The 26,679-nt window shown below is 39.5% G+C and overlaps 1 protein-coding gene across 30 annotated transcripts in view; it reads right to left on the bottom strand.

The window, feature by feature from the left end:
• SPATS2L (spermatogenesis associated serine rich 2 like) overlaps nt 1-26,679 on the bottom strand; it is a 173,389-nt gene that overhangs the window by 129,507 nt on the left and 17,203 nt on the right. For 29 of the 30 annotated variants that reach the window (XM_063791449.1, XM_001170105.7, XM_063791447.1 and 26 more), the window contains one exon: nt 20,262-20,311. The exons of the other annotated variant lie outside the window; for it this stretch is intronic. Coding sequence is in view for 4 of the 29 variants with exons in the window: in XM_063791447.1 (XP_063647517.1) it covers nt 20,262-20,311 (50 nt within the window). In the remaining 25 variants the exon portion in view is untranslated. The remainder of the gene's footprint in view (nt 1-20,261; nt 20,312-26,679) is intronic. 30 annotated transcript variants of the gene reach the window in all.

Raw genomic sequence — 26,679 nt, 5'->3', positions numbered from 1 at the left:
CATGCCTCAGACTTCCGAGTAGCTGAGATTACAGGCATGTGCCATCACATTCGGCTAATTTTTTTGTACTTTAAGTAGAGACGAGGTTTCACCATGTTGGTCAATCTTGTCTCAAATTCTTGACCTCAAACGATCCACCTGCCACAGCCTCCCAAAGTGCTGGGATTGCAGGTGTGAGCCACCATGCCCGGCCTACGTGTCTTTGACTCTTGATTTAGCCTGTGAGTCATTTCTCCTTTCTAGATCTCAGTTTCCTCATTTGTAAACTGGAGGCTTATGACCCTAGGGTCCTGCTATTCTGAGATGTTGGAACACTCTTTCCAGAAGGTCTAAAGTGACAGACAGAATGCTGGTGGTCTCTAACGTGATGCCAACTACAGGCCTGAGACTTTGCTGACTTCTCAGGGTCCTTCTGCTCTCTCAGCAAGTGGCTGCCATTCTTAGATGTGATGCAATAACACCATTCTTCTTTTAAAAAAAAGGGCTGTTTTAAACAAATTTGCACCGAAAGTACAGGACAAGATCCTAAGATAGTAAAAGCACCTAGGATATGCCAATACTGACTCTCCATTTTTCTACACAAGAAAGTAAAAGCATAGTCAGAAAGGAATAGAGCCAACCCAAATTCAACTTCTTCATATGCAAATTTTTTTTTTTTTTCTTAATGAAACTCAGGGGAAAAGAGTGAAAAACTCAATAATATTTCTCTTTCTTTTCAAGGGCCAGCTCTGAAACAGAGTAATAGTTAACATTTCCTAACATCTAGTACAGGCCAGAAGCACTGAGCTAGGAGCTTTCCAGGCCTTTTCTCATTAGAGTCTCATGTGTGCCCATCCTACAAAGGAGGGAAGTGAGGCTCCTAGAGCTTAGTGATCTACTGGTACACATGGAGGTACTAGTGTCAGACCTAGGCCTCTCTGACTGTAGAGCTCACACTCCATCATTCCACTTCACTGCCTCACCTCCACCTAGCCCCACTGTCCTCAGCTCAGATAGCCAGTCCCTGGCCGCTGCAGGAAGACTTCCCACAGTCTGCTCTCCAATGACGTGTCCCGTGGCTTTAAAGGAATTGACAAGATTGGCCCTTCTGCTGAAAAGTTAGAAGGCATTCTGGAAAATCAACACTGGCTTCTGCAAGAAGCAGCCTTGCCCAAAGCTAATTGAAGGCCATCTGAACATCTTCAGAACTGTGGCCATAATCATCTGTCTCGTTGTTTACCATGTCTCAACATGCATCTGCAGTAAATCACTTCAAAATCACTTTTACATGCTCTCTCATACCAAAGACAGGACAACAACATTTTTTGTCACTGCCCTATAACTTCCCCATCTAAACTCAGAACACTAGTATTATGGTTACATAATAGACAGCCTGCTGACATTACTATTTTAAAGCACCACTTTTTCAGGGTTTATCACAAGTCGTTTTAAATTTCATTTAGCTGTAGCTTGTTATACAACTTTATGTTCAGAAACAATGTCCTCTGCTATATCAGCAAGCCATACTGGAAAATACAATTGCTGTGATTTGAAAAAATTTCTTGGCAAGCTTTTGATTCCACCCTTTTAGCGGGCCATATATGGGGTGATAATGGAAAGAGAAGTTATATGACTTATTATAAGATATTACTCAGGAAAACTAGAAGATATATATTTTGATAGCTAATCCAGATTAATGGTGCAGCCTTGAGCCTTCAATTTCGTTTACTATAAATGAATCTAGTGACTAAATTGTTGTTCACGTAACTTTGCAAACCAAGCAGTTTACCAGATTATCAGAGACTAATAACTCAGAGAAGAAACTGGCAAACTTGCTGGGGTGGACATTTGTAGTATGATCATTCAGTATCCATCCACCCCCACTTCTCCTAGTCCTACTTTGCTTTAGGGGACCCAGTGAAGCTGCCTCCAACCTGAGCCCTGGGGTTGTTATATGACCAGGATGGATCCATCGGCACATTGTATTCTATGTGTCTCAGTTATGGGTTCAAGGCAGCTCAAAATGGGCAATGAGGGCAAGGACATGCAAACCGGGGGCTTTGTTTAAGCTATTAGGAAAATGGACTTTTTCTTGCTGGGCTTAAATGAAGAGGATGATGAGATTAAAGCTGACTTGACCATCCTGTGACCAGGTGGAGCTCAGAAAGGAGCCAGAAGAAGCAGAGTCAAGACATGCGCAGGGCAGTCAACTCCCACTGAAGAGGTTTCCTGGAACTCCCACCTAGTGATCTCTGTGTTGGCTACCCCTCACTGCAAAGGAGGCTAGGAAATGCCTTTTGGCTGGGGACATTATCCCTTTGAATAAAATCAGAATGTGTTACTAAGGAAGAGGAAAAGAATGGGTACTGGGTAGGAAATTAGTGACCTCTTCTGTGGCCCACTTGGGTTGTGTTTTCCATGCTCGGCCTAGAAAACAGACAGCTATCTGACATATATAAAGGAAGAATGGCATATTTCAGAGTCTAAATTAGAGATAGAGTTAAAACACATGAGTCTTTGGTTTGTAAAATCTTTCATTAGGCAATAACCTGTTATTTTGCAGTAGCTTCATTGAAAATTATTACTCAATTGAAAAATAATGTAACTACAATTAAAAATGCAGGATCTGCAAGCATGTACAGCAGCCCAATTTTGCATATTCAACTTAGATACTGAAAAAGTGTTGTTAAAAATCCTAATTTCTTCTTACATTATAGAGAAAAATCAAGCTACATATTTATGAGCCCGCTGTCTCCAGGCAAGAATCCTTCAGTTTCAAATTATGCCTTGGACTTCTACAGGTTAGGTTAGAAATGATAACAAATGTAGGAATCTTTGAATTGACATTTAGTTCTCAGGGGATAGCTTTAAAAACTAGAGAATAATGGAAGTAGCTGCTTTTAAGAATTTTTTTCAGTAGTCACAAAGATACATCATACATTAGAGGATATAAAGAATGCCAAAATGAGATTCTCTCTGAAATTACTTAGTGTTTTATGAGAAAAGGAAGATAAACAAAAAAACAATAGTTTATTGGACCAAGAGAAATAAGTGGCAGGGGAGTCACTGAAATGGAGTGTTAACAGACACTCTGCCTTTGGTCTTGAGTTATGAAGGCAACAATAAATGACCTTTATAGATCATAGTCACACAACTTCAGAACTGAGAGGAAGGTTGAAAACAACCACATTCAACTATTTCACTTTCCTGAGGAGAAAAACTTGGACCTAAAAAAACTAGGTCATCTTTCTAATGTTCCCCAAGAAGTTCACAGCAGAGCCAGGATCAAAATATGGGTTTCCTAGCTCATGGAGCTATAATACTCTTTCCACTAACGTCCACTCAGAAGTCATGGAATTAGGAAGTCAGTCTGCCAGATGTTACTGTAATTTACCTCTACATTTATTGTGAAGTCATTCTGAAATTATATTTTTAAAGGGAGGAGAAAGTGGTTGTAATACTATGACATCTGCCAAGGGTGATTAACAAGGAAAAATATACGGCATCTTGCCTCACTGAACTAAACCAGGTCCAGGGTTTGTAGACAGACAGAGGTCTCCTGGACACAAAAGGAAGAGGCTGAGAGGTTGTCAGGGGTTTAACAGCTGGTGGGAATTTTATTTTCTGATGGAAGTGACTTCTTTGTTACAGTTTGCTTCAACTGCTTCCCACCTACGGCTGAAGCTCCCCTGAAACACTGAGCAGCTCTCAGCTATGTAACCCTCACCATAAGCGCTCCAAAAAAGTTAAAAACTAGAGTAATCAACAATTGATACAAAAACTAGGTCTTTTGAAGGTCTTTCTTCAAAGGAGCAAAAGATCAAGGATAATATTACAGAGTAGGTTAGCTTGAGTGTACTACAAATGATACAATGAGTCCTTAATAATACATGATCATCACTTGGCAGCTAGTAAATAGAAGAAATGCAGGGAATCCCCACTCAGCAGTTTCTCTGGGTAAACCTAGAAAGTGTAGACCTGGGATTTGGGAGTAGGAAGAAACCCCAGAGCTGGCCTAATAAATTGAGTTCCTTCATTTTGCAGGGCAGTCTAGGAAGAAAGCTAATAATCTCTGCTAAATCAAATGTACTATAGAGTAGTTAGTGTTCTCAAAATCACAGCACACATGTTCAGCTGAAATATGTTTACAAACAAATACAGCCAAAAAGCCTCATATAAAGTCTCTCAGTTATCCAGAGTCAGTCACTTTAATAAGGTTTGATCTAAATATTTTCCTTTTCTCAATTAAAATAACCTTTGTTGCTGGAATAACTGGCTAGCCATATGTAGAAGATCGAAACTGGACCACTTTCTTACACCATATATAAAAATCAACTCAAGATGGATTAGACTTAGATGTAAAACCCAAAACTATAAAAACTCCTGAAAGACAACCTAGGCAATCCTCTTATGGACCTAGGGATGGGCAAAGATTTCACGATGAAGATGCCAAAAGCAATCGCAACAAAAGCAAAAACTGACAAATAGGATCTAATTAAACTTAAGAGTTTCTGCACAGCAAAAGAAACCATCAATCAACAGAGCAAACAGACAATCTAAAGAATGGGAGAAAATATTTGCAAACTATGCAGCTGACAAAGGTGTAGTATCCAGCATCTCTATGGAACTTAAACAAATTTACAAGAACAAAACAGCCCCATCAAAAAGTGGGCGAAGGATATGAACAGACACTTCTCAAAAGGAGACATACATGCCCACAAAAAGCATATTAAAAAAAGCTCAATATCACTGGTTATTAAAGAAATGCAAATCAAAACCACAATGAGATACCATCTCACATCAGTCAGAATGGCTATTATTAAAAAGTCAAAAAATAACAGATCCTGGCAAAGTTGCAGAGAAAAAGAACATGTATACACTGTTGGTGGGAGTGTAAATTAGTTCAACCATTGTGGAAAGCAGTGTGACAATTCCTCAAAGAGCTAAAAACAGAACTACCATTTGACCCAGCATCCTATTACAGGATATATACTCAAAGGAGTATCAATCATTCTACCATAAAGACACATACACACAAATGTTCACTGCGGCATTATTCACAATAGCAAAGACATGGAATCAACCTAAATGCCCATCAGTGATAGACTGGATAAAGAAAATGTGGTACATATACACCATGGAATACTATGCAGCCATAAAAAAAGAACAAAATCATGTCTTTTGTGTAAATGTGGATGGAGCTGGAGGCCATTATCCTTAGCAAACTAACATAGGAACAGAAAACAAAATGTTGTGTGTTCTCACTTATAAGTGGGAGCTAAATGATGAGAAGTCATGGACACATGAGAACAACAGACACTGGGGCCTACTTGAGTATGGAGGGTGGAAGGAGGGAGAGGATCAGAAAAAATAACTAATGAATACTAGGCTTAGTACCTGGAAGATGACATAATCTGTAAAACAAACCCCCATGACATGAGTTTACCTATATAACAAACCCGGACATGCACCCTCAAATCTATTTTTTTTTAATAAATTTTATTTAAAAATAAATTTTTTTTTTAAAAAAATAACCTCTATGGATTATTTTCTGCTTATTATGAAAGCAGTATATGTTCAGAGTAGGAAAATTAAAAGACATAGATAAAATAGAAGAATGCCCCAAATCTTATCACTCAGAGAACAACTTTTAAAACTCTTAAATACATTTCCAGAATATTTTCTAAGAATATATACATATATTAAGCAAAATATGATCACATTGCATACTTGGCTTTTGTTAACATTTTATTACCTAACAATGTATCATAAACATCTTTTCATTATCAATACTTATCTACAACAGCATCTACTGTGGCTGAACAGTATTTTATTGTATGACTGACATCATATACAGAATATATTTAACTAATCTGTAATTGAAGCAATTTCCTGTTTACTATATTATAAACAATGATGTAATGAACATCTTTGTGGCTAAAACCTTTCCACATATCTTTAATTATTTCCTTAGCACAAATTCCTATAAATAAAACAGTAAATATATTTTAAAGGATTAAAAACAAACATAGTGACAAACTGCCCTCTAGAAAGAGCATCATATACTTCAATTTACTTGAGTTACTTGCCTATCAAGTGTTATGATCAGCTTAGTACTACATGAAGAGAAACTAAACAGGCACCCTTGGGTTGGTGAAGTATGATAGATGTGCTTGTATCCATAATTCTGATGAATGTTAACTACAGACACCTTAATCAATTAGGTGATTTTATATTATATACTCCATATTTGTATACTTCCAGCCAAGACTGACATACGTTCCATTTTGGCTCTTTCTTTGGGACCTGATGCCTTTTCTCCCTCCCCTGTGTTAAGTACTCTTCTTATACACTTACCAACATTCTTAAAAACATTCTAAATGGGTCAGTCCCTGACAATATTATTGTAGTGCTCTGATTACATGCATCAGCTAGAAAATCTCCATCCAAGTTATTCTCCCAATTAGATGCCAGATCAGTTTGAAGTCTGAAATTTTAATGAAGTGACAAAAAAATTACATCTGAAGTTTAGGCAAAATCAACAAGTACCTTAAAGAGAGAAAGTAGAATGTATTGTCAGACCACACATTTTATTTGAAATTTTTTTATTTATTCATTTATATTCCACCTGATTCCAAAAAGGACTTACAGCAGCTTTTCCTTTTAGACATGTTTTCTAAATTGGACATTTCTGCCTCATTGAGACTGCCAATTTCTTTCCTAACATAAGGATATTCTTCTATCATAACCACATGCTATATTTGGAGACTGAATGGCAGGGATATTGTTCTTATCCAGAAAAGAGGAAAAATATAACTCATTATGATCACAAACTCCGCTTGGAAAAGCCCCCAAACAGGGTGACCCTGGGTATGCAGTACCAGTCCCAGAAGACACCAGGAAAAACTCAAATTTCTAGGGTGCATAAAATCTCCAAAGAATCACAAAAAGTGAGACCTTTGGCTCTCCACTTCCCCCATGGGACTGTAAGAGCTCAGCTCCCCAACATCCTGACTTGTGTGAACATAATGAGAAATGAAGGTACTAGACCCACAGACACAGAGTAGCTGCACAGCAGGGAAGGCAGGCCCAGCATCAGACGGAGGAGGAAGGCTTCACTCCCCTGTAAAGCAGCTGCAAGAGAACAACCAGTCTCCTGTTAAGCTTGTCTTTCTCAGCGCCCTCTTCCAGGTCCTCCTCCAATACCACCCAGCTGACTCTTCTGCAGCTCTGGTCTCCTGTCCCACATTCTGAAGCAGTCATTTTAGTCTGCAGCCTTTCCAAATCTTTATCTTTGGACTTGCTTTCCACCTCTCTTCCATTGGTCTATCCCTTGCCCAATATCTCTTGTGTTTCAGGGCCCTGTGCTGGCAATACAAGACATGGTCCCAGGTCCAGTATTACACAATGAGTGATAGTTAGTGATAAGTCCATGGTATATGGTGAATAGACACTGGAAAGAAAACTTATTTTGCATGATTTAGAAAAAAGGGAGGGAGTGTCAAGTGCTACATTAAAGGGGGATTAGAGTAAAAGGAAAACAATGATATGATTACTTGGCATATTACAAATGTTATAGTTGGCCGGGCGCGGTGGCTCACGCCTGTAATCCCAGCACTTTGGGAGGCCGAGGTGGGCGGATCGTGGTCAGGAGATCAAGACCATCCTGGCTAACACGGTGAAACCCCATCTCTACTAAAAATACAAAAAAATAGCTGGGCATGGTGGCAGGCGCCTGTAGTCCCAGCTACTCGGGAGGCTGAGGCAGGAGAATTACTTGAACCCAGGAGGCGGAGGTTGCAGTGAGCTGAGATCCCACCACTGCACTCCAGCCTGGGCGACAGAGCAAAACTCTGTCTAAAAAAAAAAAATTACAGTTAATTTTGCCTGTCCTCTAAATGCTTCTAAATGCCACCATTTTGGAAAGGATCCCTTTCATTGTGAAACCTGAGGTCTTCCTGTGGTTTCAAAACAGCCTTAAAAAAACACAGTTTTTCTTCTGAACCAGCAGTATATCCAAACAGCAAAGGACAAATTCAGCAATAAGACTCATAACAGAAAATCCCATATCAACATTTCCCCCAGACTTCAACCTTATGCTTCAGCACATCACAATTAAGTGCATCCTCTCAAGTAATTATTTTATTTGATCCTCACAATTTAGTAAGGTAAGTGTTACTATTCCCATTTCGGAGATGAGGAAACTTAGGTTCTCAGAGGTTCTATGACACACTTGAGTTATTGAGTTTAGTTCAGTGGTTAAGAACATAGGTGCTGAAGTCACACTGCCTAGGTTCAAATCCAGGCCCTGCCCAGGGTTAATCGTGCGACCTTGAGGAAATCACTTAACTTTACTGTGCCTCCGTGTGTACATCCATAAAACACAGATAAATGATAATACTACCCACCTCACAGGGCTGTTGTGAGAATTGGTTGTGATAATGCATTAAGGCAGTTTTAGAATTAAGAAGTCGGTCTGCCAGTGACACATACGTGCACATACAGAGTAAGCACTTAAGAAATATTAGCAAAGCTGAATTCCCAGAACTAAGTATTTTAGGGCCACAAGCGCTATCCTTATCTTTAACAGTTACATTGCTTCTGTGATTCATAATTTTATCAGCAGAGAAATTCGCTATTTCTCACAAAAGGAAAATACATGATAAAAGAAAACACTGAATTGGATAAAATGGCTCAAAAAGGAAGAGCAAGGGCAAAAGTTCAAGTGTGCCTTCTGAAAAGAACCCCATTTATTTTTGTTTCCAGAAAAATACTATACATGATTTAAGTATTTTCAGTCCTTTTTCAAGCACAATGAAAGGTCAAGCTAAATGGAAGTAATATTTGTGTAACCCATGGTGACTGTCAGGGAGTCTGTTTCCCATGGTCAGGTCCTCCATCCGGACAATGTGGCACTTCTCTGGAGGACCACTCTGAGCAGAAAGGGCTGTGCCTCTCCACAGCCCTCCCCACCTCCTGCTGCACCCCCTCCATGTGAGCACTCTGAAAGAGCAGAGAACAAAGATGCAGCTGGCAACACTAGAGTGCTGTAGAAAAGAGCAATTTCATCCAGGGAAGAGGGCAGTGGAAAATCGGCAGAGGAATATTACCAAGACACGCTTTCTTGTTTCTGGTTTCTTGTAGCATTGAGGGCAAACAAAAAAAAAAAGATGCTGAAGTGAAGAGACTGTGTTGTTGGGGGAACAGGAAGGAACAGACATACCCAGCAGGACAGAGGATTTGCAGAAAAAACTGCTGGTGGCCAGAATAACTACAAAACACATACCAGCCATAAGAAGACATCAAAGCAGCAAGAGTAAAGAGTGCAGGGCACATAAACTCTGCGAGCACAGCATACTTCAGAGGACCATAACAGAGGCCACCCAATACCAAGGACGAGCGATTGCTCAGCCCTTTTCTAGTGCATGGGAGAAACTGGGGAGACGGCCACAGTGGGGCTCTTAGATTGCAGATGTGACGTGGGTCGAGGTTTCTTTCTATAAATGAGACTTCCAGCTAAAGCATCATGTGAAGGATCACATGGAGGCACAAGTATCATCTAAAGAGCTGAAAAGTCAACTGCAGTGTGAACGATTCCATCTAAGGAACTCAGGGCACCCCCGACACAAAGGTTGCATGTGAAAAAGGAAATCTCACTCTAAACAGGAACATTCAGCATTTAAACAAAAAATTATGGACTGTCATTCAACCCAGAAGTTCTTCATGCCACAAACGTTAAAAATAGCAGTAACATAATTACATTTGTATTGCACTTTAAACTTTGTAAAAAATTATAAACATGATCTTCTGGCTCACATGGATGTTTTTTTGCTTGCCCCAACAAGACATGTTCCTTGTATTATTTCTAAAAGTCCCTAAGAATTGACTTTATGTTATTGCAAGCATGTTTTTAAACCTATAAATACATGCATTGAATTTATCTATGGATACTATACATAAAAAGCAAATGGTGGGTTTTAGGTACTGAATCTATTCTAAAATATCTACTTATTTTCCAGAATGACTAATTAAATATAATTTATGTTAACTAAACCAGGTGTAAACATTTCAATACTCTGCATAGACTATTAAACACATCTCTTTAAGAAGTTCCTATATTTTCAAACCCTCAGACATTCTAAGGGGGTACTATAGATGAATAATTATTTTCAAAAGGAATGTATTAAAGGATATCCCTTAAGGGTCTTTAAAAACAGGTCTTAAAAGCATAAACAGGAAGCATGCTATAGGGTTATAAAGAATCGTGGAATAAAAATGATTGTGGCCTACTTCCATAAAGAAGCATAAAAAAAAAAGAAAAAAAAGCTAAAATTACTTCCAGCTTGCTGAGTTAAAATGAACTGTTATTTCATGAGGCAAGTGTCTTATTTACTCTTTGCCCTATATACAATAATAACATGTGTTGTTGCGAGTCAACAGTTCACATTAGCATTTTTTAATTTAGGAAAAAGGGGAAATTGTAAACTCTAAGGAACGGCTTTCTGACTGACATCGTTCGGCATGCCTGGAGGATGATGTGTACTTTGTACCCAAATCTTTATTAAGTTTTCTGTCCTTGAGATACAAAGATAACACTTCTGACCCACAGTCAGCAGGGCATTGGCTTTGAGGTTCTTTCTCTTTCTTTCTTTCAGCTTTGATGAGAAATTTGTGCTGATCCACCCTCTTTTGGTCATCTGGTTTCCTATGCGACTGACAGTGCACATTTGGGAGACAGCTGTCTGGCTTTGAGAGAGAAGTGCAGCTTGGAGAAGAAGGGAAGTGAAGTGGAGAGGTAACCCCTTGGCCTTGGCACTGGTGTTAACCAACTGATGCGTTAAAAACAAAATTCTATAAAGTAGGAACTGATATTCTTAGTATGGTAAGAACGCAGCAAAACTATTTTCATTAAGAAAAGCTGTGATAAGATGAATCTTTTCACTGTACATGCTAACTATTGGAGTAAATTAAGCCTTTGGGGAGGTTGTATCAATTCCTTCTATACCACTGGGCTTTCAGGTTGTTCCAGGCTTTGGTTTCTCCAAGCCCTTAGTCTATATCACAGCACTTGCCTTGTTCAGGTTTTTTGCAGCTCTCATCACTTGCTGTAAACTACTGGGTTTATTCACTTGATTACATGTTTCTTCATTGTCTGGCCCTCCCACTACAATATAAACTCCATATATTAGAAGATCTCAATCTACTAAAATTAGCTACTGATTCCTTGATCAGAGTTAATCTGGGGCTGGGCACGGTGGCTCACACCTGTAATCCTAATGCTTTGGGAGGCCGAGGTGGGTGGATTGCTTGAGCCCACGAGTTCAATACCAGCCTGGGCAACATGGTGAAATCCCATTTCTATAAAAAATACAAAAATTAGCCAGGAGTGGTGGCACACACCTGTATTCCCAGCTACTCTGGAGGCTGAGGTGGGAGGATCACGTGAGCCCAGGAGGCTGAGGCTGCAGTGAGTCATGATTGGACCACTGCACTCCAGCCTGAGCAACGGAGTGAGACCCCGTCTCAAAAAACAACAAAAAAGTTAATTTGTTTCAGAGTATATCTGGTTCAATAAATTAATCACCAATATATAGATCATAGAAGAAAATACCTGAATATATATGTTCATTCAACAAATACTAATTGAGTATGTCTTATGTATTAGGCAGTGGACACAGCACAGGAAATATTGGTGAACAAAGCAGAACCTAGACAGCTGGCAGTCTATTATGGGGCTAGCTGAATATCTTATGTAATGTCTTGCTAAATCTTTGAGCAGAACATAGAGAAAGAAAAAGAAGAGAGGCCATCAGCTTGTGCATCAAGGAGCAAGCAAGCTTTTAGAGGACAAAGCCACATCTCTCTCACGTTTTAAATTGCATGTCTCTAACTCTCCACTGCTCTAGGTAAGCCACACATGCCTTTCAACTAGCTGTCAGAGCCCTCTTCAAGTTCTCTTTCCAGAAAGTTTTGCAAACATCTTATAAACAATTTTGCTATCCCAGAAAATGCCCAGGTACCCCTTTGAAAGAAAAGGAAAATTCCTTTGAGATATTTTTTCTCAGTAACAAGGAATGCAATTAGGCCTATACTTGGCACTCTGTCAGTTCTCATAGCCAAGAAATCTCGGGGTTAGGAGAACAAAGCTACCAAGATGCTTTTGCTATTGACTATGGCTGGCCCAAAGTTCAAGGGTTAAAGCCTGAGAATGTTTTACCCCTTTAATTTCCCACATAACTAGCTTCCAAATACCAAAGCTTAGATGACCCAGAACGTAAAATCCTTTCCATTACTTTATTAAAAAATTTTGTATGCTGTGATTTACTGCTAACGCTGGTCTTTCAAAGCATTAGTCAGGACACCTACAAACCTTCCTGCAGTGGCTGCCAATAGAAGTTTCACATTTCATAGGTTAGCACTTAAAATCTGACAAATAATAAATCATCCTTGTAAACAGTGTGAGCCACTGGGTTGATAATGTATTGAGAGTTAGTTAAAAAGATGAACTATAGATTACATTATAACTCAACACTGTGGAAAACCAAGGCCAAGTAAACTAATGATCGTTATTACCATATCTGTCTCTTCAGCGATATGCTTTCTCTAAGAAAGACATTTTCTTTTAATAGAAAAAAAATTTCACTAAGTATGAACAATATGAAATTTGGTTGCTTCATATGTACATGTGCTTGAAAAACAAGGAATCAACACTCTTCACAGCTTTAAAATGGATGATCCAAAGGGGACAATATACTAACATTTAGAACTTGTCAGGGGCAATACTGAAGGAATCGTTTAACTTGTTTTGGGAGTTATTCATCAATTTTTCAGACATATGAACATTTAAATCATTTCCATCCTTGAAATATTATTAGTAATTACTCAAGTCCTGGTAGAACAAATGTTATGTATCGGATACACATTTGGTGTGAGGAACAGCAGTACACATCTGTTTTAGAAATGGCTGTGATACAATCAAATACACTTTAATAGGTTCACAAGAGAAAAAAAAATTAAGGTCTTTTAATGGTATGATGACCTGCCTGTGATATGCAGACTTTTCCACACATTTTAACTATGAGCAGTAAGTAGCCTTTGAACTACATGACAGTAGTATCCAAGTTATTTTCTACTCACATTTTGTATGTGTCTTTTTTTAAAAAATTCATATACATGTATTATTGTATTAATATGTTATATACCTTATAAAAAATGGAAAAAGGATGACAGAATGAGTACAATGTTTGCTAATCATAATATCTCAAGGCAATACGAACAGGACGAAGTTCATGATTAAACAAGGTGAATATAAATCCCTTAGTTTTCCAGGTATCATAAAATTTTGGTGGCCAGCTTCTTGCCAGATTTGATTCAGTGGTCCCTGTCATTAACTCATAACGTGGCTGACAAAAAGTTCATGCAAAGCTTTGCCATTCTTTTTTTGCTTGCAATATTAAAATTGTCTTCAACTTATGAGAATTCTTTCCAGAATCTTTTAAAAATTCTGCTAGTTTGTGAGGTTTTGTTAAAACTAAAATATAGAATTTGTAAATCCAGTTAACTAGGCACAATATATTTCACAATATATCAAAGACAGATGGAACAGTGGGGAAGCCACTAGGAAGCCCCTGAGCTGGGCACTCCCATTCTTTGCTCAGGAGACTTCGCCTATGCCCCAGGCAATACCTAACCACCCAGATATGTGGACTCAAGGATGGTGCCAATGTCAATACAGTTGCTATCAGTTACCATAATGTTTCATGACAACAAAATGAATGTAAATGCAAGTCCTAATCAATTTCTTTTCCTACCCAAATGAGTCTTCTCAAGTGCTCCCTGGGGTGCATATCCCACTTTGGAGACCACTTTGCCATGCAGTGACACAGTCATTCACTTCTAAAAGCCAGTTATAATCACAGAAATCTCTAGAACTAAAACCAGGTGTGAACACAAGGTGTGAACTAAGCCAGGCCAAAGAGATAGTTACTTTGTTTATCTTTTTAACTTTTTAAATTATTACTATAACTCATTAACAGGAAAGTAAATTTAAAAATTCATTTATTTTGCCCACGTCACTACCAGCCCCGTCAAAGCACACAATATTGCCAGCACCCTTGGAAGCCCTCCAGGTCCTTTCTCTTTCCTGTCTTAGAGGCAAGCACTATCTTCTTTTTTCTTTTTCTTTCTTTTTTTTTTTTTTGAGACAGAGTCTTTGCTCTGTCGCCCAGGCCAGAGTGTAGTGGCGCAATCTCGGCTCACTGCAAGCTCTGCCTCCCGGGTTCACACCATTCTCCCGCCTCAGGTAAGCACTGTCTTGGTATCCGATTCTTTCAATAATAAGTTCCTTGCTTTTCTTTATTGTTTCAGCCACTTGAATATACACACCTTAGCAACAAAGTTTAGTTTTGTCTGTTTTTTAATAAGACTGCTATGCTCATGGGTAGGAAGAATCAATATCGTGAAAACGGCCATACTGCCCAAGGTAATTTATAGATTCAATGCCATCCCCATCAAGCTACCAATGACTTTCTTCACAGAATTGGAAAAAACTACTTTAAAGTTCATATGAAAACAAAAAAGAGCCTGCATCGCCAAGTCAATCCTAAGCCAAAAGAACAAAGCTGGAGGCATCACGCTATCTGACTTCAAACTATACTACAAGGCTACAGTAACCAAAACAGCATGGTACTGGTACCAAAACAGATATATAGATCAATGGAACAGAACAGAGCCCTCAGAAATAACGCCACATATCTACAACTATCTGATCTTTGACAAACCTGACAAAAACAAGAAGTGGGGAAAGGATTCCCTATTTAATAAATGGTGCTGGGAAAACTGGCTAGCCATATGTAGAAAGCTGAAACTGGATCCCTTCCTTACACCTTATACAAAAATCAATTCAAGATGGATTAAAGACTTAAATGTTAGACCTAAAACCATAAAAACCCTAGAAGAAAACCTAGGCAATACCATTCAGGACATAGGCATGGGCAAGGACTTCATGTCTAAAACACCAAAAGCAATGGCAACAAAAGCCAAAATTGACAAATGGGATCTAATTAAACTAAAGAGCTTCTTCTGCACAGCAAAAGAAACTACCATCAGAGTGAACAGGCAACCTACAGAATGGGAGAAAATTTTCGCAACCTACTCATCTGACAAAGGGCTAATATCCAGAATCTACAAAAGAACTCAAACAAATTTACAAGAAAAAAACAAACAACCCCATCAAAAAGCGGGCGAAGGATATGAACAGACCCTTCTCAAAAGAAGACATTTATGTAGCCAAAATGCTCATCATCATGAAAAAATGCTCATCATCACTGGCCATCAGAGAAATGCAAATCACAACCATAATGAGATACCATCTCACACCAGTTAGAATGGCGATCATTAAAAAGTCAGGAAACAACAGGTGCTAGAGAGGATGTGGAGAAATAGGAACACTTTTACACTGTTGGTGGGACTGTAAACTAGTTCAACCATTGTGGAAGTCAGTGTGGCGATTCCTCAGGGATCTAGAACCAGAAATACCACTTGACCCAGCCATCCCATTACTGGGTGTATACCCAAAGGATTATAAATCATGCTGCTATAAAGACACATGCACATGTATGTTTATTGCGGCACTATTCACAATAGCAAAGACTTGGAACCAACCCAAATGTCCAACAATGATAGACTGGATTAAGAAAATGTGGCACATATACACCATGGAATACTATGCAGCCATAAAAAATGATGAGTTCATGTCCTTTGTAGGGACATGGATGAAGCTGGAATCCATCATTCTCAGCAAACTATCGCAAGAACAAAAAACCAAACACTGCATGTTCTCACTCATAGGTGGGAATTGAACAATGAGAACACTTGGACACAGGAAGGGGAACATCACACACTGGGGCCCATCATGGGGTGGGGGAAGCGGGGAGGGATAGCATTAGGAGATATACCTAATGTTAAATGACGAGTTAATGGGTGCGGCACACCAACATGGCACATGTATACATATGTAACAAACCTGCACGTTGTGCACATGTACCCTAAAACTTAAAGTAAAATAAAAAATAAAATAAAATAAAAAATAAAAAAATTTTAAAAAACCCTTGTTTCCAAACTCTCAACTGGATCACTACATATTCTACACATGTAACAAACACTCATATGTAACCCATAAATATGTAAAATATCATGTCTCAATAAAATAAAGACAATAATAAAAACCTAAAAAAAAAAAAAAAGACTGCTATGTAATCTTGTGTCTTTTCTTTCTCTCTCTCTCTTTTTTTTTTTGAGACAGGGTCTTGTCCTGTCACCCAGGCTGGAGTGCAGTAGTGTGATCTTGGCTCACTGCAGTCTTTCCTTCCTGGGCTCAACTGATCCTCCCACCTCAGCCTCCCAAACAGCTGGGACTACAGGCACACACCACCACACCCAACTAAGGTTTTTTTTTTTTTGTATTTGTAGAAAAGAGATTCACCATGTTGCCCAGGCTGGTCTTGAACTCCTGGGCTCAAACAACCCCCCAGCCTTGGCCTCCCAAAGGGCTGGTATTACAGGCATGAGCTAACAAACCCAGGCCATATCTGTCTTTCAACATCATGTCTGTGGGATATATCCATGTTATTGTGTATAGCTCTAGTTCATTTTTTTACTGCTGTATGGTATTCTAGCATATGATTACACCACAATTTATTAATCTATTCTCCTACTGATAGAGAATATTTTACACATCTCTGGATGCATATAATATATATTTCTCTAGAATACATAGATACATACATACACACACACACACACACAGGCAGCTTAGTTTGTTTTTTTTTTTTTTTTTTTTTTTAAATAATGAATTCCAGTAATTCATTCTGTGGGCAATGAATTAAGAAATCGTAATTAACTAACTCTTATGAAGCTATGAAGAAAGTTCAATAAATTACTAGATTTATTCTCTCAGTAGACTTTCACTCCTACACATTCACTAAATCTAAGCCATGATAATAAATGCGTTTTACTGTATTAAAAAATAGTTTGGGCCAGGCATGGTGGCTCACACCTGTAATCCCACCACTGTGGGAGACCAAGGTGGGAGGATCGCTTAAGCCCAGCAGTTTGAGACCAGCCTGGGCAACAAAGTGAGACCCCCTATCTCTATAGAAAATAAAAAAATTAGCCAGTTGTGGTGGCATGCACCTGTGGTCCCAGCTACACCAGAGGCTTAGGCAAGAGAACTGTGTTAGCCCAGGAGGTTGAACTTTTAGTGAGCTCTGTTGGCGCCACTGCACTCCAACCCAGGTGACAGAGTGAGACCCTGTCTCTCTAAAAAAAAAAAGCTTGAAAATTTCCAGTAAACTTACTAAAGCTGATTCTTCCAAATCTCTCTCTCTTTCCTCTCTGTCTCTCCCTCTCCCTCTCTCTCTCTCTCACACACACACACGTTTTACATATTGTAATAAAATTTTTCCTCTTAATGAGGGCTAATATTGTGCATACCAAGAGAACAAAATGTTCATTCAAATTTTAAAGCAATTTTGCACCAAAAGGGTTCCAAGTTTAATACTGATCAAGCCTGGAAAGCCAAAAAAAGGTTATTTCTGTAGCCAAACTAAGGAGTACAAGCACAAATAACAGAGATTGATTCCAAATTCAGAGTCTCCAGTGTTTTCATTACCATCATAAATGTTCTCCAAGTGGACCGTAGAAATGGGACATACTTAGATGACAATACTGTGGTACAAGCAAAATCTGCCTCTGGTCGACCACTGTCTTACCAATAACAACAAAATAACTAACATTTTTTATTGTGCCAGGACTTTCCACATATCAACCTACCTATACTTTCCATATATGGGCTTGTTTAATCATCATCAAAACAACCCAATGAGGTGAATACTCTCATTTGTCCCATTTTACAAGAAGAAATTGAGGCACAGAGAGGGGGACTAACTTGACCAAGGTCCCACTGCTGTTAAGTAGCTGAGGTGCGACTCAAAATCATTCCTCCTGGATCCTCGGTCTATATTCCCTACACTACCTTGCAGAATGTTAGTTTTGTTGTTATTGTTGGCACTGTTATTGTTATTTTGATAACAACAAGAATAGTTCCTTGAGATCAGAGCAAAATGTGTGAATCCTAGGGGGAAAAACATCTATGTACATTTATTTTGATCCATGAGAAATTTGTGAAAATGACTGTAACCAAGCAACTCTCTAATTCTGGGAGAACAAATTAAGAAATGAATTAAGGGATTCAGTGGATACCCAAATTAGTCATTAGAACTTGAAGATCTGGAATTCTGGTCTAAATCCAGCTTTGGCACTTGCATCGAAAATAAACATAACCAGATAAGCATCACAGCTCACAATTAAAATGGATTTATATGGCTTATGTGTCCACATGGGACAGGCCTCTTCATAATTGAATTCGGACACCTCTTCAGTTATTGTGGGCTTCATTTACCACCTTCCTAGTCTTTCATAACTGCTGGCAATAGGATTATGCTGAGGGGGAAATCATTTTCAATCAGTGATGTCTGCAGTACAAGCATAAAAAGATAAAAGTAAAGCCTTTGAGCTGTAATTAGAAAATTCCTAAAGTGTGCTCATGTGGCATATGGTTTAGACTACTACCAACTGGCAAGACCAGTTACAGAAGGGATGTCTAATGTCACCGTTCTGGGATAAGCAGCCAGTACAAGTAGCGTTCCAACACATGATTAGAGTAATCTTTTGCAGGGTAAAACATTCCTGCTTTCCACCTCTAATATGATTAGTGACAGGCAGCTGGAGGCATCTCATTCTCCTGACAAAAATATGATCAGAATTGTTTTCAATTGGTACATCTTTCCATCAAGCTGTTGCCTTCCAGCAGAATAATCAGAGTTTCTGATTATTTGGTATACGTTTCAAGAAAACAGGAATTGATTGTGCCCTTGCTCGTCTGATGGGTAGAAGGCTGCCAGGATTTACATAGTAACTCTTCAGCTGCCTAACCAAAGGAAAACTAAGCAGTGTGTGCGCCTGTGCATGCCGACATGTGTATGGAGACAGAAAGACAGAAAATCAACAGTTGTTTCTATATTAATTCTCTTTGAACAACTGAAAGTGCTTTCATTGTGATTCAAATATGAGGAAGTAAAATATTCGATTCTATTCATGGAAAACAACCAACTCCCACCAATATTTATGGCTCTTTTCAAAAAGTTACAATCATCTTACCACTAAAGTTTTACATTTATGGAAAAAGAATCAAGTTTATATTAAACATTAATGGAAATATCCAGGAGGCAATAAGACTTCATTAATTTGGACTACCTCAATTTGGAATTTATGATTATTTAACAGGGTCTGGACCAAGGATGATCTTTCCACAAGGAATATACGCCTTGTTAAGTAAATTAATTTAAATAAGACCATTGGAGGGAAAAATTTTAAAAATGATAATAATAAAAATACTTTCAGGGAAAATATAGACCTAAAACAACATGCTTTCTGTTCAGCAAATACTTTTGATATCCCTATTCAAATACCAATACTGATTAACAATAACAGTTACTGTTTTATTGAATATCAATTTTGTGTAAGTTTGCCTTGCATACATGAGCTTGAAAACATCTCGACAATTCTGCAAGATGGGTATAATTACCCCATCTTAAAGAAGAGGAAACCAAGGCTCAGAAAAGTAAGTGACATGCGAAGACTGCACGATTATTAGGCAGCAGAGGCAGGATGCAGAGCCAGGCTGTCTGGCTCAGGAGTCTGCGTCCTACTCCCACTCAATGCTGACTGAGCACTGTCAATTCCAAGTCAGACTTCTGCAATCGTGGGAGCACATTCTTCAATAAGAAGGACAGTGAGAGCAAAAGTGGCTATCACTGTGAGGAGGGAAAGCCAGGCAGTCTGGCTCCAGAGCCCACCACTCTTAGCCATAATTCTTTTCTAAATCACAAGAATGTCTTTAAAAGCCCTATTTTTTTTTTTTGGTACTTCAAAGTATTTCATATGCATGAAACTACTCTAAAGATCCACAGACGTGGCAAGGCAGGTGGGGAAGGGGGATGTGGGTGGGGTGGCACTGACTTACATCCACCAGACCCCACTGCCCTATCAGGAATAACTTCAGTCAACACACTCTAAAAGAGAACTCTGGTGTTGAGCCCTGAGAGGCAGCAGAGGCGGCCAAAGGCTGTGGCAAGGCTCCCAGGAGTCAGCTGCAGGTGTAGGGACAGCTGGCCATGGCAGCAGGAGGAGGTCACAGAGAGGGAAGGACCATCTCTACTCACCTGGGAATCCACAGCAATGTTCCTGAAAGCAGCCTGGGTTCTGAAGAGCTCTAGGAAAAATGGAAATTTGGGAAGTCAGGCAGGTCTCAAATTAGTAGCCACACCACCCATTTCCCATCACACTCAAAACCCAAGCACAGGATCTGGAGTCAAGAAGACAGGGAATTCGTCCTCACCCATGACTTAACAGCTATGTGACTCCGGGTAGGTGGAGTAACCTCTCTGTGCCTCAGTTTATTCAACTGTAAGATGGGGATAATAACAGTACCTTCCTCACAAAGTTGTTGACTGGATGATATATAACATATGTAATGCATTTAGCACACTGCCTAACATATAATAGTGAAATACACCAACAATAGCTAACATTTATTGCCTGCTTAGGAAGTGTCTAGCATTGTTCTAGGGCTTCACATAGGCTAACTCTTCAATACTCTGAGGTAGGCCCTGGTATTACTGGCACTTTACAGGTGTTGGAAAATGAGGCACCAGAGAGGTCAAATCACCTGTCTCATGAAAATGTAGCTGGCAATCAAGTTCCAGAGCCTGGACTATTCACCAAAATATCTTGTCCAATTTAATGTTAGCTATTGTTCTTCCTGTTATAATCCTCTCCTCTCCAAAAGATATCCTATAAAGTACACACAATCCCAAAGAACTCACCATTCAACCAGTAACCACTTAGGTGGAAAGATGGGTGCCAAGGTCATAAGTCAACCAATCAATCACTCACTCGCTCACCCATCACTTCACATATTTCTTAATAATGCCTATGTCTCTAATGCTCTGCTGAGTACTGTGTGGGGATTCAAATGCTCCGCTAACTGGTCCTACGAGACTCAGAAGATTGACCTCCACAAAATGACTGGAGAACAACCGCGAGGGAGGCACTGGAAAGAAGGGGACGGGGCCTCAGGACACGAGATGCTGTTCCTGGCTCTGGCACCAACTCTCTGGGTGACCTTCTCCAAGCCAGCTGACCTCTCTGGGCTTCATCTTTAAATAAGAGGATTGACCTAAAGACTTTAAGCCCTGAGATTCTACTTTACAACTGTGACTTTCTTTTGGACTAACTTTTTCTCCCTACCAGTCCAGTTTTGAAAAAATATAACCCTTCATTTAGCCAACAAACATTGACTGAACACAATGTTAGGCACCATGAATAATGCCAAAGATATAACACAGGACACAGCCTACACTTTGTAATGACCTCCATAAACATGGTGAATTCTCATCCTATGAAATCTTGGCAACCAGAAGACAAGGGAAGAATGCAGCCCTGAGGACAACTGTACACACTTGGTCTGTCCCAATCTGCACCAGTCTAACACCCAGGATCCACGTGCCCCAAGTGTCCAGCAGACTGGGAAGGGGTAGGGTGTCATGCTAAGCAGATGGGGAGGGTAAGAATGTCTGTGAAAAATAAGGCAGAAACAAGAAAACCAATGGGATGCTTGGGTGGAAGTTAGATTTGTTTTCTAAAAGTTAGTAGTGTTGTATGCAACAAACCGAAGTGACAAGAACTCAGCTGGTACTTAACTGACTTTCTTTAATAAAGTATACCAATGGCTATTTTGATAGAAATCTTTTGTTTGCGTGTGTATGTGTGTGTGTGTGTGCCCGCGCACGCCTGCTTCTACGGGAAACATTTACTTCTACACAAATGCAACTGACTTTATATAAAGATCAGTTCATCTCACCTAGATACATGTGCTTTCACAAAAACTCCTTGGAGGGTAATAATTTAGTGAGTGTAATACTTCCATTAAAAAGGAATTGATTTTAAAATATGCTTTTCACACTTTTGACAAAAACAATTTTCTAATTTTCTTTATGCCCCACAAAAGGCAAACGTTGTTGTGTTGACAAAGCAATAAATAACATGAGTTGTCAAATGAGATATTAAACATTTATGGATTAAATTTTTAATAAAGACTTTTAGACATTCCCCAAAATATCCATCAATCTTTGACATGGAAAGAAGCAGCACTTTGGTAAATTCCATCTGCCACTACAATAGAAGTCAGCACAAGATACTTACAACTCAAGAGAGGGCAATGATAGCTTTTTTTTTTTGAGACGGAGTCTCGCTCTGTCACCCAGGCTGGAGTGCAGTGGCATGATCTTGGCTTACTGCAACCTCTGCCTCCCAGGCCTTCAAGTGATTCTCCTGCCTTGGCCTCTCAAGTAGCTGGGATTACAGGTGCATGCCACCACACTGGGCTAATTTTGGTATTTTTAATAGAGATGGGGTTTCACCATGTTGGCCAGGGTAGTCTCAAACTCCTGACCTCAAGAGATCTGCCCTCCTCGGCCTCCCAAAGTGGTGGGATTACAGGTGTAAGCCACCACGCCTGGCTCAATGATGGCATTTTTAATAGGATGGTTAAATATTTGCAGCATAGGATTTCAGAAGGTACAGGATGGCCAAACAGGGCCGGACATGGTGACTCACACCTGTAATCCTAGCATTTTGGGAGGCCGAGGCAGGTGGATCACCTGAGGTCAGGAGTTCATGACCAGCCTGGCCAACATGGCAAAACCCCAACTCTACTAAAAAAAAAAAAAAAAAAAAAAAAAATTAGCCGGGCATGGTGGCACACGCCTGTAATCCCAGCTACTTGGGAGGCTGAGGCAGGAGAATCGCTTGAACTGGGAAGGCAGAGGCTGCAGGTTGCAGTAAGCCGAGATTGTACCACTGCACTCTAGCCTGGGTGACAGAGCAAGACTCCGTCTCGAAAAAAAAAAAGAATGCTCAAACATATCATGCATTATTCTGATAGGTTTTCAGGTAGCAGATATACTGTCTTTACTATGTTTCTACCAAAGTAACCTGTGCGTGGGAGTCTATAGAAAAGTTGGTTCCTAAACTGGCTCTGAAAGGGATTCCACAATTATTTTATGCAATGGCAACATTGTTGGAATACATGCATAAACCTCAAAGAGGACAACTTTCCTCAAAGAGGACAACTTTGAGGAAAAATGCTCATTTGGATAAATAGCTTTCTTAAGCCTAGAAAGAAAAACGATTGAAATTTCAGTAGTGATAATCCCTAGGGTGAAGGATTATTGGTAATTTTTCTTCTTTTTAATAATTTTCTCTGCTTTCTAAATTTTCTATAGTGAGTATGTACTACTTTAACAATCTGAATTTTTGTTTTCAATCTCAGAATATATTATGGAAAACAGCCTTAAAAAAGTGAAAAGGAGTTGGGCATGGTGGCAAGCCCTTGTAGCTCCAGCTACCTGGGAGGCTGAGGCAAGAAGATAGCTTTAGCCCAGAGTTCAAGGCTATTATGTGCTATGATTGCATCTGTGAAGAGCCCAAGACCCCATCTCTAAAAAAGTGAAAAGGCTCTGGAATCAGACAAACTTGGGTTCAAACCTCAGACTATACCCTTTCTACCTTGGTGCCCTTTGATAAGTTACTTAGCAGCTGAAGTCTCATGTTTATCTGGAAAATATAAACAATAGCATGTGCCTTGAGCATCATTTTGCCTGTGAGAGGTGAAATATTTTAAGTGCTTAGCACAGAGTAGGAGCCCAATAAATGGTAAGTACTCACCTAGTCAAAGAACACACGGAAGATAAGTGAGGCTTTTCTGATAACACATAGTAAATAAATGTGTTGGCGTTTATAAACTGATGCATCAGACTATTTGTTTATAGAAATACTGAGTTTGTAATAGGTGACTTCCAGAAATTGTCAAACAGTTAAAACTTCAGAGAAAGAGTAAGTAGAAATGGGCTTCTACTCCACTCTCCTTCCCATTACAATTATTTGATTATTAGATTCCTATAGTCTGGCCAGGGCGGTGGCTCACACCTGAAATCCCAGCACTTTGGGAGGCTAAGGCAGGCAGATCACTCGGGGCCAGGAATTCAAGACCAGCCTGGCCAACATGATGAAACCCCATCTCTACTAAAAATACAAAAATTAGCCAGGCGTGGTGGTGTGCACCTGTAGTCCCAACTACTCGGGAGGCAGAGGCAGCAGAATTACTTGAACCCGGGAGGCAGAGGTTGCAGTGAGCCAAGATGGCACCACTGCACTCCAGCCTAGGTAACAGAGTGAGACTCTGTCTAAAAAAATAAATAAATAAAAAGATTCCTACAGTCCAAGAATCTTGGATTCAGCTGTACCTGCCACTTTGCTCACATGTACCTGCTCAAAAATCCTTTGAATGGGACGGAATTTGGGAGAAGGATTAAAGCAGCTCTATTTGAGGATAGAGAAAGAAACCACAGCTATTACAATAAAAATATTTTCCATGTTGTCATTCTTTATGATTAAAGAAAGCAAAATAAATTATGGAGTTGTTTAAATGAGGGGTAAGGTACAAGATTATAGATTCTCTGGCTTTTCTTTTTTTATGATAGCTATGTTGATGTTTTCATCCTTTTCCTCTGAAGGTAGTTCAATCAGGTTTATGATAAAATATATATTCTCAACAAAATATGGCTGTTGGGGAGTTGTTGCCCTTGGATATATGTTGCTGTACCTTGACTACAGCAAGAAATATTGATTTAACTGGCTTTAATATCAAGTCGGGTATTTGTTGACACATGGAAATGAAAAATATCAAAACCATGAAAAGCTTAATATATAGGTCAAATCCCATTTCAGCTCACTCCAAGGGACTCTCCAAAGTCTTCTGCTGTATTGAAATTGTGCTCTGCTGATACTTGCCTAAGTTGCTGGATAACAGAGATTTTCATTATAATGGAATTTGCCACACAAATGGATATTAGTATAGATTTTTATGAAGTACAATTTATTGTATAGAAAGTACAACAGAAAAAAATTCACTGCATCTTCAGTTCTCCCTTCTCTCAACTCTGGAGACACATCTTGCTTCTTACCTAAGGCATGCACATTCTTTCCTTTCAAGACCTGATTTCCCTTTGTTCCTCTCACAGTGCCTGGTGCAGAGGAGACACTCAGGAAATAGCTGATGAAAATGAAAGCTTTGGTACCAAAGCAAAGAAGGGAAATTCAGAATAGTTCCCTGTGTCGAAGGAGAAATAAAATTTAGAAATTGATTCCAAATGAGAATAGCAAGCAGGTTGACCCTCACCACCTGGCATGCTCAGAGAGTCCTGGGACCAGTGGGCCTTGGGTGGGCTCCCTACTGCAAAGCAGTCACAGAGGTTTGTCTAAAATGTCCAGCACTTAGCTCACACACTTACATCCCTCAGGAACTCCACAGAGACATTTCAATCATTAATTGCCTGAAACACCCTCAAGGTCCTACAGTATAGTCCAAGCAAGGGTGGTCAATGAGCAAATCTTGTTGTCCTAAGGGACTAAGATAAAGGGCGATCCACAGTGACTGTATGGGAGGCCATAAAAGCCAAGGAGGTCAGAACATAGCAACCCAGGATAAGGGAGTCAGTGCAGCCCCAGGGTTGGGATTTACTCTCTTGCAGTCAGACCCAGAAGCAGTTTCTGAGCCCTTCACTACATCACCAGAACTGGGGGGAAGAACCAAGAGAGACCTCCAAAAACCTCTGCACGGATGCTACCCAGTGTCAAAGTTCCCAAATTCCCGTTCCCTTTCCTGTCCCCTCCAGCACTTGCATTACTTTAATAATAAAAGAGTTGCCTATAATTTTCTGTAATGCAATCTTCTGAAATCTTTTTTCTACCTTACAGTCTTTTTCTCTGAGCCTTTCTTATTGAAGGGTAAAATACACATCAAATACCAGTTTTGTTTCTATCTTAGAACAACATAATAGATCTAAATGCCTATTTCTATAAAGGTCTTTACTGTGATCAAAGGAACCACCTATTGAAGTCAAAAGGCCCCCTTCCCTCATTAGAGGAATATGCCCTGGGTGTGAGCATCCAAACTCTGAGAGATTCTAAGCTAGGCACCAGGGGTTTCCAGGGCAGTAAAAGGGTCTGTCCCATTATTACTGGATAAAGTCTAAGCAAAGAGTTAGAAGGGTCTGGTGAGGTTAGCCCCAGGAGTTATATATTTCTACATTTATCTTACAAATATTCCCATACTTCATTTGAAAATATTTTAAATGGTATTTTGGCTCATGAGAATATTTAAAATATTCTCATTAAATATTTTAAATGGTATAATGGCTCAAGCCATTATTAATCACCTAGAAACAAATCATAAGCAAACTTTTGGGTGAACCAATGGTTTGCTCAATACATCTGACCCTCCAAATGATCTCTGACTATATAGTAGTCATTATCTCCATTTGAGAGCTGAGGACTCTCAGGGATAGGAAAGCTGTTTGCCCAGGGGTAGACAGCTACCACACAATGGAGCCATGCTGTAAATCCAACCTGCAGATCCCATAGCTAATTCTCTGTTCACAGTTCTAACTATTCACTAGTTGCATAGTAAGTTCAAATTTAACTTGCTAGTACCAACATGCCAAGTTGGTGGTCATGTTC

Source organism: Pan troglodytes, chromosome 13 (assembly GCF_028858775.2).
Source record: "Pan troglodytes isolate AG18354 chromosome 13, NHGRI_mPanTro3-v2.0_pri, whole genome shotgun sequence".
Classification (NCBI taxonomy): Eukaryota; Metazoa; Chordata; class Mammalia; order Primates; family Hominidae; genus Pan; species Pan troglodytes.
Note: the sequence above shows the minus strand (reverse complement) of the source record. Positions and strands in the feature narration are given on the sequence as shown.